The sequence below is a fragment of the Mirounga angustirostris genome, unplaced genomic scaffold, assembly GCF_029215605.1.
Source record: "Mirounga angustirostris isolate CCGP_5_RB_7025 unplaced genomic scaffold, mMirAng1.0.hap1 SCAF_3, whole genome shotgun sequence".
Lineage (NCBI taxonomy): Eukaryota > Metazoa > Chordata > Mammalia > Carnivora > Phocidae > Mirounga > Mirounga angustirostris.
This window is the reverse complement of record NW_026991711.1, coordinates 191,539,823-191,557,979: the sequence shown is the minus strand read 5'-3', so window position 1 is coordinate 191,557,979 and position 18,157 is coordinate 191,539,823. Positions and strand designations below refer to the sequence as shown.

Genomic DNA, 18,157 nt, shown 5'->3' with positions numbered 1-18,157 from the left:
ATCGGAGTTTAATAAAATGTCAATTTAAAAGGTATTTCCATAAATGTTAACAGTAACTGAAAAATGTGTTTAAAATGAGTGAAAACATGAATCATGTAATCACCACTATATACGTCATTTCTATTTAATTAGGAAATTCATATCTTGAGAGACAATGACAAACTAGAATGTATCCACAGAAAGACCAGGAGTGAAATGTCTAGAAACTCTCTCAGATGAAACAGTTGATGCAATTAAATATTTATTGAACAAATGCAGAATAAATGAAGCAGGGGGGCTTCTAACCTGAAGATACAATAAACACCTCCAAATATTTAGAGGGCATCACACAAAAACTGAAAGACTTGTTCAGTGTTTCTCCAAAAGGCAGACCTTGAACCAAAGGATAAATATAAGCAACCAGTAGGTTGCAGGATAGTTGTACAAAGTGGATCACTTATCTTAATAGCTTCTTTACTGATAGAATGCATTCCACCCTAAGTTTCCCTTCTTCCGAAAGGAACATTACATCTAATACTTCTCCTGAAGGTCTTAAATAGTTGCATTTTCATGGCAAGCCCTCCACTGCCAGCAATGGATGTACTCACACTATCAGGAAAAAATCTGAAGTTCACAAACTGGTTTACTGAGGAAATGGTCTTTGGTTCCTCAGCTGCATTTCAGCATTCTGTAGGAGTGATGTTCAGGAGGTGAGGAGAAAGGAGAGCATATTCTCTGAAGGGGGTGCATCAGAAGCCCCAGCAGCTCAGATACTGGCTCTGGGGACGGTCCTCCTCAAACCCCAAATGAATCGCTCTAAGTATCAACACTCTAAGTATCAACAATCGGTGCAGATGGGAGTGTGCTGGGCGCTGGGGCAGGGACAAACAGCTGACAGCCACTGACCTCCACGAAGCAGGAGAGCTGTACTAGGAAATATAAACTGCATAATACTGACGGGCTCCATCCAAATTGTCAAATATTACAAAATGAGAATTGTTTCAACAACTATTCAGCATAATGTTTAAGGACAAAATATATATAATATACTTTATATATGTATTTTATCACATACTCAGTAAGGAATGCTGAGGTGCTTTATCCATCCAATAAATTGAAAATAAAAATTTTACATTTCTCTATCTGTCAGTATACAGGATTCTGAAGGTGGATCTTGAACTCAGAATGATACATCAGTTTTCGAGGAAAGCCACATAATCGGTCAGTCTGGCTAACTGCTGTTCATTGGGGATCGGGGGCACTGGGGCAGGCTCTGCGTGTGAAATACAGAGAGAGACTAAAGTTAGATCCCCGTGTAACGGCGCATGGGCCCTGCCACCCACACCCTCCAATGCCTGTTAATTGAACAATAAGGAAACTTTCTTATTGATTTTGGACATTTTTGAAAAACAAGCAAAGAAGTCTCAACTTTGATGAGTAGTTTTCCTAAACTGGGAGTAAAGGCATGTCTGGCTTTGCTGAAGTTTCCACGTTAACATGAAACAACCCTCTTAGGAGAGCACAGCTCTTGTTGGAAGGACACCTACCCATGTGACACAGAATTCAATGAAGAATTACCCAGTATTGACCGTGTGCCAGGCACTGCTCTATGAAACTGTCAGTGAACAAAAAAAGCCCCACAAAGAACCCCATCACCCAGGAATTCAGTTCTAGCTTTTAAGTTTGCACATGTCAGCCTAGGGATGCCATCTGAGTAAGTGCTGGTGAGCAGCTCTATCACGGCTCCCCTACACAACACGGACGCGGCTCTGTGGCCGGGCCAGAAGGTGCCCCGGCGTCAAGGTAAGCTCCAGAGGGGAACCCACACGTTCTCTCTTGTAACCAAATATGTTATCATAAACAGCAAGTATAGAATTTAACCTCTTCGTTTATAAGGTTAGAGCTAAGAAAAAAAGAGACACACGACAAAAGAGAAATAAAGAATAATGAAACAAGTTTTAAACGAGCATATAAAAATACATACCTGATAAAGGAATAAACCGGTTAAAGGACACATCCAGGGCCCCTGCAACTAAGTAAAATTAACAGCACAATTTATAGGAGTCATCATAAAGAACTTTCACACAGAACATGTCGTTTTTAACACAATGGCATTTATGACCATTTGCTACTTCTCAAACAGAGTTAACAATTATGCTCTGTATGATTACATGAGTCTTCTCACCACAGCAGTTTTCTCTCAGCAGCTAGACTTGCTGGGACCATGTCTAACCACTTCCTGTACCTTCACGGGCTAGAGCCCATTGAAATTTGAGTAATTCTTTACTGTGGCACCAACAATGTCTAAACAACAGGAATTCAGGGCAGGTGGAAGGAACTTTGGGTTGAAGGAGGAGGGCTCACAGATGTGGGCATTAAGCTCAGCTCCAAAGACCTGGCAGAAAAGGACATTCCTGCCAAGCAGGAGGAGAGGCCTCCAAGCAGGAATGAGCACGGCTCACCGCAGAAGGCGTACCGAGGGACTGGGAATTCAGACGGACACAACGAGGGCAGGTCAAATAATTTAAGCCAAAACACTTAATTTTGTGCATGTTAAAGCCACTGAAATCTTATTTCAGAGAAGAGTGTACATGTCTGTAGTACAAGGAGAAAAGGGGTGTATCTGAATAAGATATATATTTTTTAAAAGGCAACAGTTTAGATATTATGGATAAACATGCTTAGAAATGGCCCCAATAAATAAAAGGATGGGAGACTAATACTTAGTAAAAATTAAGATGTAATAAGGATTATGAAAAACCCATAAAAAATAGGTTTTTATACAAGGATGATGAAAAACCCATATAAAGGAAAAACCATAATAAGGATTATGAAAAACCCATATAAAATAGTTTTCTATACAAGAAATACATTTTTAAAAATTAAGGTAAAACTAGGTGATCTTTAAAATCCTTTCTACCGTGTCTATCATTCCACATCTATATTTAACCTGAGTTACTTTCAATTTGCTAGTACAGAAGAACCTTATTATCAAATGACTCAAATGCATGCCTCAGAACCTGACGTGGTCTTAGGTCAGTGCTGCATACGTGGATGAAGAGCTCCACCTACCTGGCTTTTTGGGCATAACCATTCTTGTGGTGGAGTCCGCTTGCCATCCTTGTTCTAATATACCTAAAAAATGTGTATTTAACACACAAATGAGAAATAACCAAAAAAACTCCTATAATTTTCATCTACGAGATCCACAGTCTATCAATGATACTACTTGTATGGAAGATCTGACAAGTGCAGGTTACCCTACAATGTGTCTTTTTTTCTAGAAAAGTAGATTATAGACAGCTTTCTCAGGTGAACTTACTTTTGAAACATTTCTGAAACGTGGATCAAAGCCATTTTACTGTGTCAGGCCGAGAGAATCCCTAGCAGATGAGCGGTCTTCTGTAAAGTGCGCATTACGGTACTAATCTGGTCAGTGTAACTAAGACAACACCGTGTCCTGAGGAGGACGCACATGACACCACCTGCAGCTGCTCCATCGGTAGTGACAAAGCGAGTCCGATGACAAGAACCACAGCTCACACACAGACTCCTGGCCGGCAGGCACCGTTCCACAGGAATCACTCAGGTCATCATCACACTACTCGAAGAAGGACACAGGACCATCACCTAACTGATGTGGAGAACGGAGTCTGGAGAACTCCAGGGATGTGTCCCAGGGATGTGTCCCAGGGATGTGTCCCAGATCACGCAGTTAGCATGGGGGGAGCGTACAGGAGTCCCACCCAGCAGTCAGTTAAGAGTACGGCTTGGGGGGATGTTATTTATTATGTAATAAACTATGGATCAACTTCAAGATGAATCAAAACAAATGTTTGTGAGTAAGCAACAGTACTGTTTTACTCCAGGAACTCTCATTGACCTGCCTGCTATGCATCTAAAATTGTGGTAGGCTTTGGAAACTGAGGAACAAGATGTGGTCTTTACAGAGTTCCCATTTTAGTCAGAGAATCAAAAATGTCAACCATGGTAAGACAAAGACAATGCTATGGGCACAGACAATGTTCTATAGCAATTTACCGAGGGGAGGAGCTAGTCTGGGCATCACCTGAGAAATGAAAATGCGAAAGCACAGCTGGAGACCAGTGGGTAAGAGGAGTTACTGGTGAGAAATATGGAGGGAAAAAAAATGGGCTGAAAAGGGACATGGGAGGAGACTGCCTTTACCAAGTACGGGTGAAATGAGGATTTCTACATGTGAATCCTGAGGTCAATTAAGGTTTTCTTAAAAAAAATACATTTATCAACATGCTGATTTTCAGAGGAAAAGAAGTAATTTAAAGAAGTTACAAAGTTTAGGCTCCGAATCATGAATATACTACTACTCGCCTGGCATACTTACAAAAGCAACTAATTTGTACATCCTTTACTTTCTTGTATCTGGTATTTCCCACCACTTATAAGACCGGGTGTAATCGAGCTGCATGGAGTTGTCTCAAATGCCTTACTCCGCCCCCTCGTTGTCCCTTTCAGTAACTCTGTTCCCACCACATCCCTCCCTGCCCCACCCACTCCCAGTCAACAGCGGCTCTGAGTCCCCTTCCTGGGCATCATCTTGGGAGGGCACCCCACCATTTCACAGGCCCACTGTTAACTTAAGTCTTCATCAAAGTTCTTGGAAATAAAAGTAGAAAATACTCAGGGATCAGGCCCTGGGAACCATGATAAAAAATGACTACAGGAACATCAAAGAGGTTCCAATAAGGAAAGAGCCAGAATGATCGCATACAACAAGGGCACACCACACAGACATAGCTGAATGGTAACTTCATCAAAATGGCAAAGTACTCCTTTGCAAAGCTCGTGTTCTAGGATATCATTAACTGCCTCTGGTAAAAAGTGCTTTAAAAGTACATAAGAACCTGAAATTTCTTATCCACACCCAGAAATCCAAAAAGTTTTTCCTGAACTCATTTGGTGGCAAAAGCGATTGTGAGGCCCTGTTAGGTCTGGATACGGTATCTCCTCGCACCGCTGAGCGGGACACTCACACCAGCCGCCCCAGCACCACTGCTGGGCCTGCCGACAGCCTGCTTCTGGGCCTGGCCCTGCCGGCGGTGGGGGGAGGGGGCTGGGGGTTGGAGGCAGTGGGGGTCGGGGGTGATGCCACACAGGTTTCCCTTTCCAGGGAACGAACACCGCCTGAATTCCAAAACCAACCTGCTCCAACAAGTCACACTTCCCCATAAACAGCGAGCTCAAATACCTTTCACGGCCTCTTCCACGGGGAGCCCGACAAAGGCGGCGAAGTCGTCTGCAATGATGGAGGTGTAGGCTTGAGAGACCAGGGCAAAGGCCCTTCTCCTCGTTGCATCTGTGGGGGGAATGGACGGGTGGCAGACAGTGAACCAAGAGCTGGCGTTTTTAACACATAATTCAGTTATGTGATTGGCCTTGTCCACATTTTATAAGCGAGACTAGCTCGACCCAAAGGTTTCTATGCTTACAGATGCAGACACACGTGCCTGGCATGAAAGAGGTGCTCAGATATTGCCGAATAAACAATCAATTCCTTGTACTTCCTCTCAGACAGCCAATCTCCCTTGGAGGACAATGAAATTTACAAAGAAGGAAAAAAGTTAATACACATAAGACCAAAATCTAAGAAAATTTCATTTAAATATATTTATGCACTTGGTATATAATTTTCCTTAAATTTCTTTTTTAATCCCACTTACAAACACTGGACTGAATGGAGCAGAAATGATCTACTTTGGTATTTAGTTGTCCTTTGTGAGGAGGGTCTCTGATCTAGAATCACACCTAGGAACTGCAGAACAAGCTCTGTAACTAGAGCACTCTTCTGTTAACAAGAAAACCATAAGCCCCAAATGCCGAGTCAGCAAACTGGGACTTCATACCGAACACAGTTTCAACCTCCCCTAGAAACAGTTGTAAGAGGTCAGTTGGGAATTTCCCGAGCCTGTGGAACAGGTAATCTGTCACAGAGGCCCCCCCTCCATCCCCCAAAAGGAGAAGACTCCCCACTCTACCCTTAAGGGAAGGTGACCTGGCCTGGAACATTCCTTTTCTTTTGCTAGTAGTAACGTCCCTGCCCCAAGCTCCTTCCCATGAAAACCCGCCATTATGCACAGCTCCTCAGAGCTCCCCTCTACTTGCTGGATGGTATGCTGCCCAATTCATGGACTGCTTAATAAAGCCAATTAGATCTCCAAGTTTACTCAGTTGAATTTTTGTTAACACTAACTTTTGAGTCTGCTCTAAACTATTGACTTTATTTGGGTTCAAATCCTAAGGTCAAATCCTGAATGACTAAACCTAATTGGGGGGTGGGGGGTGGGGCTGCAAACAATTCCAGCAACAAAACCTCCCTAGAGAGGACATGTGGATTTCCCCAGGCTTACATTCCCACAATGACTATTCCAGAAATGAGGCAGAGACCAAAAGTCAATGGTAGGAACTGAGGTCCAGCTAGCCTGTCTTCCTGCCCACTGCTCTTCCAGGAACATAAGGACTCCTCCATCTGGCTGTCAACATGCTTAAAAATATTCTGGATTTTACTTTCCACAATTAACAGGCCAGTATATATGTGCAGTATATATAGTCCCATACTGAAAATCCTCTCTCCATTCCTGGGACATTGCCTGACAACTGCACCAAGTTCCTCAGGCACCCTTTGCTCCCAGTTAGGCCCCCAGCTATCAGAAAGTCTCACACCTTCTCATCTCCAGGCTTTGGGTTTACGCTGTTGTGTGATGTCTGCTCTCTACGACTCCTAGGTCAGTTTACAAACTCCTGCGGCACTGAAGTTCACTGCCATCTCTGTCCTTCTCTAAATTCACAGCATTGTTTATACTACCTGTTTAGCAAGCATGCTTTCACCACCTACAACACACTGCCCCACCCCTCCCCACTCCCATCACCTCAATGATCCCTAAACTTCTCTATGGGAGGAGGGCTGTCTTTATATCTTTATACCGCCCCCCCGCCAAAGAGCCCAGCCTCTCTAACGAAGTACGTGCTGAAGACGTGCTTGTTGATGATATCACCAGGACGAAGCCTTTGGCTTTGTTCCCTCATATTTCTTAAAGATCGTGGACGTTCCATTGCGTTTCTTCACTGCTCACTGAGGCTGATGTCCTCGCCAGCTTCTGCTCAGCCGGTACTGCCCCTCCTTGCATGCCTTCAGTCAACTCCTTCCTTCTTCCTACCGACCACCCAGCACATGACCTCACGCTGGACTTGAAAACATCTTAGCGTAAGGGAACTTTCCCTTACTGAAGGTCATGGGCACTCAGTGAAAAAGAACCAAGAGCAACAATGGAAAAGGGAAATCCAAGTGAGCGCCAACAACCATACCCACTTGGAAAGCCTACCATATTTTAAAAATATTAACCTGAGTTCAAGCACTCTGGTCAGATCTTTAGAATTGAGAGGAGATGGGGAGTAGAACAAGAGACACAAAGAGGCAGGCCTGGCACACGGCAGAGAAGCAAGCACACGGGGAGATGGAAGCTGGTGGGCAGAGGAAGCAAAAATACAGGCTTGGGGTGTTCCACAGGGTCAGTGAGAGGCTACACAACTGGGGCTGCTTGTAACCCCTCAGAGACATTCTAGTCACTGTGTGACCCTTAAGATCTGTGAAATGTGTCACCTCCTGAGGGCATGCATTAGAATGACAAGCTGGAAAGGGGAATCCGCTGAGCCGGCACCTAACATCTGTGGTGGTTCACCCGGGGACAAAGTCCTGGGGAGACCCGAAAAGAATGCTCCCTCTGTTGTGTAAAAAATAGCTCCGCATGCTTATTATATGCCAGCAACTGCCAGGTGCTAGTGCTGCAGAGGGCAGATGACCGGCCGTCCCGCGCTTCCTAACCCACCTCTGCCCTTCTGTTCCAGGCAGTCCGGGCACCACCACCCATGCCACCTGCGTGCTCCCGCCTGGGGGGTGGGTCCACGGGTCCCGGGAACGTCCTTCCTCTGCGCCCTCCCTGCCTTGCTCAAGCTGCTCCTCAGCTCCCGGGGGCAGCCCCTTTCTGTGACCTCAGCAGTGTGGGCCCCTTGCCTCCTCCCTTTGGGCCTAGAGTAAAAATGGCTACTGTCCACACCCGGCCCCTGGGTGCTTTGTCAGGCCCTGCTGGCTGCCTTTAGAGACCGCTCTTTTCACCAGCCTCTCGTCACTGAAGCCACTTTCAATTTTCTGGTAGGACTGTGACTAATTCAGAACAGAAAAGGAAAAAACCTGAGAATGTGAGTGTTCTTAAAACAATCTAGGAAACCGAAAATTTGTAATACATTAAAAAGCAAAACGTCAAATTTAGCAGTAATTCAAATCTGTTATGAGACTTCCTTCACCAGGCTTCATCTTATGGAGGAAAATACGGTACCATTCGTGAATCTGGGGATTTGTAAAATTCTCAGGTATATTCACAGATACTGCAAGTGAACAGATGAGTGCTTGTATGTATTAATTAATTAAGCATATGTAAGTGCTTATACATATTAATTCAGTTCTAACCACCCAAGGAAAATACTACTTCTGATCGCACTTTACAAATGAGAAAAGTACAGAAGGGTCACTCAAGTGGCAGAACCAGGATGTGAACTCCAGAAGTATGGCTCCAGGGTCCAAACTCTCCCATGTTGTGCTCCACAGCCTCCCAGGGGCCCGCAGCACTGACTTCAAAGAAGTACTGCATCTAACGGGGCTGGAGGCAGAGGCGGTCCTGGGAGAAACACCGCTGCACCCACTGAAGGCACACAGGGAATATCTGCTGCGTGGGTCAGGAGATCTGAGCCCTAGTCCTGACAATGACGCTGCTGTAGGCCGCTGGGAGATGGCCCGCAGACTGTGCCCTCACGCTACAATCCTAAGACTGAACCAGATACTACAAAAATCCACCACCACACTCTTTTCTCCTCTGGACTTATGTGAAGAGGTGAAGGCGGTTTCCTGTGGGAAAATCCCAAACTGCCCCTACTGTACCTGAGCAACTTTATACCACACTCCTCCCTTCCCACCCACCAGCTGGCCCTGCACTCCCGCTCACTTCCTTCATATTTAAAGTACGTGCCTCCTGTTTTGTCCCTTACATTGTTCTGTTTTATGCTGCCAGAGCTTTACCATCACAAGAAAAATGAGGTACATCTGAGAAGCAACCTTCACCTTCCGCTCCCCTGAAAAGAGGATATCCCTTGCTGGAATAATGAGTGGTTATTCAAACATTCCTGCCCACTGACTCCTCCAGAGCAGGAAGGCAGACAGTCAAGGCAGGTATTAACGGCAGCAACGAGGTAACAATAAGAAATAAGGATTGAACAACATGAAAAGAGGTTACTATATGAATTTATAAAAGAGTGAACCAGCAAATGTCAGGGGCAGGAAAACAGAGAGAGAGGCAGGGTCCAGTTTCATCGTGGGATCAGTGCTATGTCACACAGGCTTGTGATCTTTCAGAGCAATGAAAAAACATCTGAGCATCTGTGTACTGAACTGACTAGTTACAAATCCAGAAGCTGGAGACAACCCCTATCAAAGCCCGAGGTCAACAGACTCCAAAGCACAGTCTCTACTTTCAGATACATGGGGTTTACAATCTTAACCACCCATACCTTGAGCTTATTACAGTATCACAAGATTTCGTTTTAGTAGCAAAAAAATCCTTTTACTGACGAGCAATTTCAGTCTGGAACTAAGAGACAGTGAGCCCCTTAGCTACCGATATGACCTCAAGCAAGACGAAATGAAGAAGCATGGTTACAGCAAATCCTCACAAAAGAATTTTGAAAGCTGCCTTGTTCACCTAGCAGAAAATATCTATTTTTTAAAACACATCACTGACTTACTTCAGTATCGCAGCACTTAGAGAACAGGTCTAATTTAATTCTTAACCACGAAGAAACGCTACCTCTAAGTGCTTCCATGATTGGCTGGACCGTCTCAGACCACTGGTGTGCGTTGATGGTCGTATAGATCCCAGGGAAATCTCTCTGCCAGATTCTTTGTCCTACTGACCAAATTCCCCCAAGTTCAGAATTTGCCTGCAATAAATATCACTGCCTTTGAGGATAGTCGCTCCGCAGATTTACCAACAACTGTATCTTAAAACATAATTCAACATTTCTCTTAAGACGTATAATTACTTCTTCAGCCCAGTCACTATCAAAAAGGTTTTTAGATGCTGTGGACAGTAATGCAAAATTTATTTGTATGGTTTATATACATTTTTATTATAACAGAAAATTAAAGCATAAAACAGTTGTCCAAAAATATTTCAGAATTAAGTCTGGAAATTAATTTTCTTAAACACTGCTTTTTCAGAATGTTGTATCTGTATTTCATCTGTACATATATGTGATCAACGTTATGAAGAATATTCATATATATGTGCATGTAAAATACATACACATATTTCTTGGGCAAAAGTAATAGCAAAATGACTAATAATAAAGATTGTCAATCTAAGATGTCATATACTGTAGCCTCTCCCAGGAAAGAATTCCCGCTAACATCACTGAAACGATGAGTGTAATTTACAGTTCTTTATTTTAAGTCAATGAAGCTGGAGGAACATTCCAATCTTACTTAATCGAATGTCTGGAGAAGAAAGAATAAAAATACTAAAATGAATTGCTGCTGAATATCAATAATGAACAGAAGAATTCAAGTGAATTCTTGGTAATATTTGGTGAATGTTTAAAAAATTCACTTCGCATTTATGCTAGAAACAGGGAATCCCATGAAATTAAAAATATATTTCATTCCACTTTGGAAGAAACTTTTAAGACATTATTTCATCTAATCTCCCATCCAAACTAAGAAACCTAAAATCCTAATTAGCAAAAATAATCTTAATACTGTGAAAATCATTTTTAGGATATTCTTGGAAATAATATCAATTTCAAAGTAAATACCATTACTGCATAAATTAGTTAAAAAAGCAAAAACACCATAAACCAAACCTTTATTAAAAGGTCTCAGTTGGTTGCCAGGCAAAGCGACACTTAAAAGAAGCGTCTTAATAAACACGATCAGTAGAAGCTGAGCACAGATTTCTATACCATCCAAGGGAAATTAAATTTCTGATCAGAGGAATTTGTAGATCTGTTCTTAAACTTTAATACCAGTTTAGTAACTATTTCTGTGAACTACAGGGGAAAGAAAACAGAAACTTTAAAAACTTTAGAAGGTTGCCATTTAAATGAATGCTGTTACTACATTCAAGTAGTAGGATACATTGAAGAATACTTACAGATTTTATAGCAGGTGGTATCCGTTTCCAAAGATATCTTGCATTATTCCTAATTTACATCCCCCCAAGAAAGAATAAGCAATTAAAAAAAGATCATCTCAGTAAATGTTTAAAATTCTAGATCTCACTGCAAACACACAGAAGTATATTTTAAAATACTCTGTATTTTATAGAGTGAAATTTAGTGTTTTGTTTTTTTTTAAAGATTTTATTTATTTATTTGACACAGAGAGAGAAAGCACAAGTAGGCAGAGAGGCAGGCAGAGAGAGAGGGAGAAGCAGGCTCTCCACTGAGCAGGGAGCCGGACGTGGGGCTCGATCCCAGGACCCAGGGATATGACCTGAGCCGAAGGCAGCCGCTTAACCGACTGAGCCACCCAGGCGCCCCGAAATTTAGTTTTATATGAATTTGTCCATGGCAAGTAAAGTAGCTTTCCAGATTAAAAAAACATAAAATACTTTCACCAAAGTAATATTTTGCCATTTTTAGTGGATTTTTAATTAACGATCTAGATCTTAAATTAAGGCAACGGTACACTAAAAACACAAACACTTAAGTAGGTAATTTATTCATATATAAACAAATTTCTATTCAAGGCTCTGGAATTCCCTGACAATGAGTGCAGAGTCACCAAAACTTCAAGGCAGTTTTTAAGAGTTTGAAAACTTGAACTACAACAAACATACGATGAGAGGATTACAAAAATGAAACCGACAGCTCTTACGATAATATGTCTAATAGAAATCGCAGGTTAGTTTTTTTAAAAGGTATGAAACAAAAAGGTTGAACAGAACTTGCCAACAACATTTAACAGTAATCATTGACGATTCATAGCACAAGGGACTCCTGTACGCTTATGCTTTCTGACTTTTCGTCAATGAACACGAATTAGGAATAACTAAAAAACAACACCTTTCAAAAAATCTCATAGGTGTTGTTACTTAAATTTCTCTTAACTTTCTCAATCCTCCCTTTCAGTTTCTCTTGATCTACTGATTACATATGAAATTAAGTATACAGAGGTCATACGAAGTTTTCTAAAGACAAAAAAGGTCAACAGAATTAAAGGAATTTATTGACACTGTAGATTCGCATAACAAATTAGAATGTGTTTTTAGAGAATATATGTAAAACAAGTGTATCTTAAAACAACTCAGCCTAATCACAGTTTGAGTCACGATTCAATATATGAAACAGGTATATTAAGTGTTACAATAGAAGATAAAGCTCCTTGCACCTTCTTATGTTTTAATGATCTCTCTTCAATGCAAGAGTAATTTCTGTACAATCCTGACGAAGCTGCTGCTCTTGGCTTTAGGTAGAAGGTACTTACATGTCATTGTGAAGCAGATATAAAGCTAACAGCTGACCATACACTGGGGGAGTAGCAATTCCTCCAGGAGCCTATAAGGCCAAAAACGAGAAACCTTATTTATATTTACACTTAAAAAAGAAAAAAAAAAAAAAGATTTTATTAACACTAATCTAAAAAATAAGCCTATTTTATAATACTTAGTACTACAGATGTAGAAAGAGCTCAGAGAAGTACCAAACACTAAAAATCACCGTGTTAAGTTTAGATCTGCCATCAGCTGTGATTTTCTCTCTCTCCAAAGCTCTGTGTCTTTATATGCACGAGAATATTTAAACGGGATTCCCTTCCCAGTTCTCAAATTCTTAAACGGTCTTACTATTAAAAGAAACAAACATTTCCAACAGATTCCTAAAGCACTATGATTCTGCCCATTCTTATCAAGTATGTTGAATAGCTAAGTAATGAGTGATGAATAGGAAACAAAAACAAAAACAAAAACACAAAATACAGCCGAGTGCTACAAAGACATTTCTCTCTTCATTCAAATTTGATTCATTCAAAAAAGATCTATTAAGTGTTGATTAGTGAGCTGCTCCTTCTGGCTGCTCCTTTGGTTAATTAACTTTTTATACCAACGTTATACATGGTTTTCCAGTGCCCTTCTAAGGGAAAAAAACCCTCAATTAACTTTAACAGGTGCACGATACAACTTTCACCAGTCCTGTAATACAAGACCGAACGGTAAGCTTGGGTGGGGACATTATGAGACTAAGGACTCTCCGAGCTGAAAAAAGGTTGCTCCTTCTTTAGTCTGTGTGTGTGCCTGCACAACGCCTTTAATAAAATCCACATTCTCCCGCCCTCCACCATACGGGGGGGAAAGATGCCCCGTCCAATGAGCACAAGAAACACACTGGAGGATGTCAGGAGCAAAGATGCCCCGGTTTTCGCACTGAGTAGCTGAAAATAAACAACAAGGAGCTCCCAGCGAGCCTGGGGGGACGCGGTCCAGGCCCGCAGCCTTCGCAGCGGACCCCGGCGTCCCGAGCTCCCCAAGCCCAGCTCCCGCGCCCGCCGCCAGCCCCGCGGGCCCTGTTACCCCGGAAACCGGCACCGCCCCGGGGCCGCAGAAGACCCCGCGGTTTCTCCCGGCGCGACGCGAACGGCTACCTCGAGCTCCTGGTTCTCGCACTGATCCAGCAACTTTTTGAAACTAAAGGCACTTTCCGCCATCACCGCCACTGGCATCTTCCCGGCCGGTCCCGCCGCGGCAACCCCACGAAAGCAGACCCCGGCTGTCCCCCGGGCCGTCGCGCCCGCAATGACGTACAAGGCCGCCGTCGCCGCGGAGCGCCCGGCGCAGCTGTGCCGTTGGTTCCGGCGCATAGTCGGACGCCGCTGCCGCTCTGGCCGGCGCTCTCGGTGCTCTGGAGGACTGGCCCGGCCTCGCGGGAAGCGGCTTGCGGAGCGCGAGACCAGAACTGTGGAGGGAGGGGTGTGCGCGGATTCCAGGGCAGCTCGCCGTCTCCGCTTTGCGGCCTCATACGCATGCGCACCTCGAGGAGCCCGCTTCCCCTGCTGGTCGCGGGGATGCTCGCGGGCCCGGCTTGCGCCCCTCCTGCGCTCCCAGGCTCATGTTCTCTGAAACTGGTCAGGTGTGGGCTGCAGCCCCGGAGCCGGCGTGGCTGGGCCGCTCACCGGGCTTGCAGATCAGGCCCCGGATCGCCCCGGCCGCCGCCGCCCCCCGGCCTCCGTGGCCGCCCCCTCGTGCTTTTCGCCCGCGGGCGCTCTAATGTGCATGGACTTACTGCCGTGTTGCCCTTCACGAGACCGCCCGCGAAAGGCTTCTGTTTGTATGCTGCCGCAGGGTTGGACGCCCAATCTGTGGGCCCAGAGCAAATGGGAAATGCAGGACCCTCGCTCAAAACGTGGGAGGGGGGCTTTCTCCTTTGACTGCACTGTACCTCAATTTTCATGGGCTTTTTGCTATTTAATATAATCCTAAGGAAAGAGAAATTAAAATTTTAAATGATTAGCATGAATCTTTTTTTTTTATTAAAGATTTTATTTATTTATTGGAGACAGAATGAGAGACAGAGAGCACGAGAGGGAGGAGGGTCAGAGGGAGAAGCAGACCCCCAGCTGAGCAGGGAGCCCCATGTGGGACTCGATCCCGGGACTCCAGGATCATGACCTGAGCCGAAGGCAGTCGCCCAACCAACTGAGCCACCCAGGCGCCCCTATGATTTTATTTATTTGAGAGAGAGAGAATGAGAGAGAGCACATGAGAGGGGGGAGGGTCAGAGGGAGAAGCAGGCTCCCCGCTGAGCAGGGAGCCCGATGCGGGACTCGATCCCGGGACTCCAGGATCATGACCTGAGCCGAAGGCAGTCGCTTAACCGACTGAGCCACCCAGGCGCCCTATTAGCATGACGCTTAACATCCGTCTTTGTACGGTGTACTGCCAGTTTTAAGTTCATATATAAGTGCGTTTAACTCTTACGTGGAATCACAGAAATCACGCAATTCGTATTTCATAGCTCATAGATGCACACCTATGTTGTTCTTACTAAAGCCATGGAAATGCGCAGAAGTGACAACTATTTTTCATGCTCTTCATTTCATGCACATGAAATACACTTTCTACCCTCTGTGTACTGATGGGTAAGGAAGGGCTGAGAGGAATAGGACCAGTCCCTTTGATGCTATGTTACCATTTTCAGCACAAAGGAATACTTCAGCAGGATTGCAAGGAAGTAACGTGAGTGATGTAAGTAAGGAAGAACGGTCAAGAGCGTTCCTTGGATGTTCATATTCCTTAGGACACCATTGCCTTCATTACATCTTTGAAGAAAGTTCAGGTTCCAAGTGAAAATGTGGCTTCTCAGGGCCATCTGCATGCAGCTAACTCAGTTGTAGACACAGTGCGCTTACCTTGTGAACACACTTTGGGGCTCGCTGAACTCCCACCATTGGGGGTCCAGCTGGGGATTCATGTAGTATTGGGAGCACTGTGGAAGGGCAGGGAACACACATATTGCTCCTACCTCTTGGCTCACGTGTAAATGCTCCTTCGTCCCTATGGGCTTCACTTGCCAAACATGCTCAAAGGTAAAATTACTAAGAATTTCAAGACAGTGACAGCCTCCCTGATTATTTTTGCTGAATCAACACTGTTTCCATGGGGAAATGACTGTGTAATAATGCTTCGCATGGAATACAAAGATAAACCACTACAAAACTCAAGGAATTGGCAACATTGAATAGGAAGATACACAGGGGCGTGCGGGTGGCTCAGTTGGTCAAGCATCCGGCTCTTGATTTCGGCTCAGGACATGGTCTCAGGGTCGTGAGATCCAGCCCTGAGTTGGGCTCTGGGGTTCTGTGCTCTGGGGGGGAGGGGTCTGCTTGAGTTTCTCTCTCTCCTTCTGTCCCCCCCACCCCACTCTCTCTCTCTCTCCAAAAAAAGGAGGGGAGGTACAGAAATAGCTGGCATAACTGGAGATATTTTGGAGAAATAAAGCAACCAAATTTCACCAATTACATGAAGAAGAGGAGCACCGAGAGGCAAAGTGATTCTAAGACCATTTGACATAAATTCAATGAACAGGATTTAAAATTTTTAACGTGTAATAACGGCTGCCAACGTATTTGGGGCAAAGTAAGATTCAGTGGAATCAACTTCCCAATGATTTTGATAAGGAAAATCTGTGTCCTAAGATGGCCGACCGAGCTGGCGGAAGAGTCCTAGTCCTTGCCCCAGGGCTCTTCTGGGTTCTTCTCCCTGTTCTGCTTCCTGCGCGCACCAATCCGGGTTCTTCTCCCTGCCCCGCTTAGCGCAAGTGCCAAAAGTGCCAAGTATGCAGAAGTAGAAATGTATAAATTGCCCCCTTTGTTTGTGCTTGGGGCTCAGACCTTTGGAGACCACTCTCCTCTGAGCCCGCCCGTGTTAAACAAACCTCCTATCCTCCAAGATCTCCGGGTGCTGCTTGGTTCTTCCGTTGGGTGATCAGTCCAGGTTCCGTAACAATTTGATCATTTAAAAAGAAAACTGTGATTGAAAGCTTTGGCAGGTACTCTCGGCTGCCAAAAGGTGAAGATCTAATAGATGGTTCTTTGCTGAACAGAAAAGCCCAGTGAGCCTTTGGAAATATGAGTACAGGTTACAGGTACAATTTGGGGTGTCATTTGGAGGACCAAACTGCCCCCTAAAGACAGGTACAGGCATTTGGGTATTGGAAGCTGGGAGTTGGGAGAAAGAGAGTCTTGGGAAAGGGAAAGAGGGCTGGGGGTGGGGCAGGGGGAAGAGCAGTTGGGGCCCAAGGGGAGATGTTGGCCTGGAAACAGGGAACTCAGAGTGCAGTGAAGGGCTGACGGGTTTCCAGGGCTGTGATGCTGGCATCCAGTTTTAGGTTGTTACTGTGAGTGCCGCACCTGTCTTTACCTCCAAACTTTCAATAATAGGCAGGGGGAATGGAGGTGTAGGAAAGAGGGCAGGCTGGTGTAAAAGGCAATCATTTCAGGAGGTAGAACTCAGAAAAGAGATCAGGACTTGGCAGAAGTAGGCAAGAGGAGAGGCCATGGGAAAGAAGTTCTGCATCCTGGAGACGCTGACTCGGGGGTGGCAAGGGTTGCGTTTCTCCCCGAGTGTGGGGCAAGGGGTGGGTCAGCATGCCAAGGAAGTGTAGGCTCCCATGCTGAGAGCCCCATCTCATACCATGTATAATAATTAACTGGGACTAGATCAAAGAGATCAATGTAAGAATTAAAATGGTTAGAAGAAAACACAATAAGTCTTCCTGACCCAGGGTTAGGCACTGACTTCATAAATATGGCACCAAAAGCACAAGCAACAAAAGAAAGAATAGATAAAGTGGACGTTATCAAATTAAACATTTTTGTGCTTTAAAGGACGCCATCAAGAAAGTGAAAGGACAACCACAGAATGGGAGAACATTTTGCAAATCATATACTTGATAAGAGACTTGGACTTATGATCAATAAATAACTCTTACAACTCAAAAATAGAAAGTCAAATAATCCAATTTAAAAAGGGGAAAGGATTTATTCAGTCAATTCTCCCAAGAAGACATGCAAATGGCCAAAAAGCACATGAAAAGATGCTCAAGAACATTACCTGTTAGGGAAAGGCAGATCAAACCCCAAATCCCATCCACTAGGGTAGTTATAACAAACAAGACAGATCATACTAAGTGTTGGTAAGGATGTGGAGAAGTTAGAGCCTTTATACGCCGTGGGTGGGAATGCAATATGCTTCGGCTGCCCTTGGAAAACAGGCTGGTGGTTCCTCCGAAGGGTAAACAGCCAGCATGTGACCCAGCAATTCTACTCCTAGGTCTGTACCCAAGAGAAATGAAAACACGTCCATATAAAACCTCGTGCATGATGTTCATGGCAGCATTATTCTTAATAGCCAAGAAGTGGAAAGAATCCAAACATCTATAGATAACAGACAAATAGATAGTAAAACACGGTATATCCAATATAGTAGAATATTATTTAGTAATAAAAACAAATGATGTAGTGACATTGCTACAACATGGATGAATCTTGCAAACGTGTTGAGTGAAATAAACCAGTTGCAAATGACCAAATATTGTATGATTT

General features: G+C 44.2%; 1 protein-coding gene across 1 annotated transcript; it reads right to left on the bottom strand.

Moving 5' to 3' along the window:
* Positions 1 to 228: 228 nt before the first annotated feature.
* On the bottom strand, positions 229 to 13,877 carry COPS8 (COP9 signalosome subunit 8). The gene is made up of 8 exons (XM_045867665.3): positions 13,700 to 13,877; positions 12,548 to 12,618; positions 11,214 to 11,262; positions 9,870 to 10,002; positions 5,207 to 5,314; positions 3,052 to 3,114; positions 1,964 to 2,011; positions 229 to 1,252 (listed from the first exon to the last, which is right to left on the bottom strand). Exons 1-8 carry the CDS (start codon positions 13,775 to 13,777, stop codon positions 1,173 to 1,175), a joined length of 630 nt encoding a protein of 209 aa, XP_045723621.1. The 5' UTR covers positions 13,778 to 13,877; the 3' UTR covers positions 229 to 1,172.
* Between the last annotated feature and the right edge of the window lie 4,280 nt (positions 13,878 to 18,157).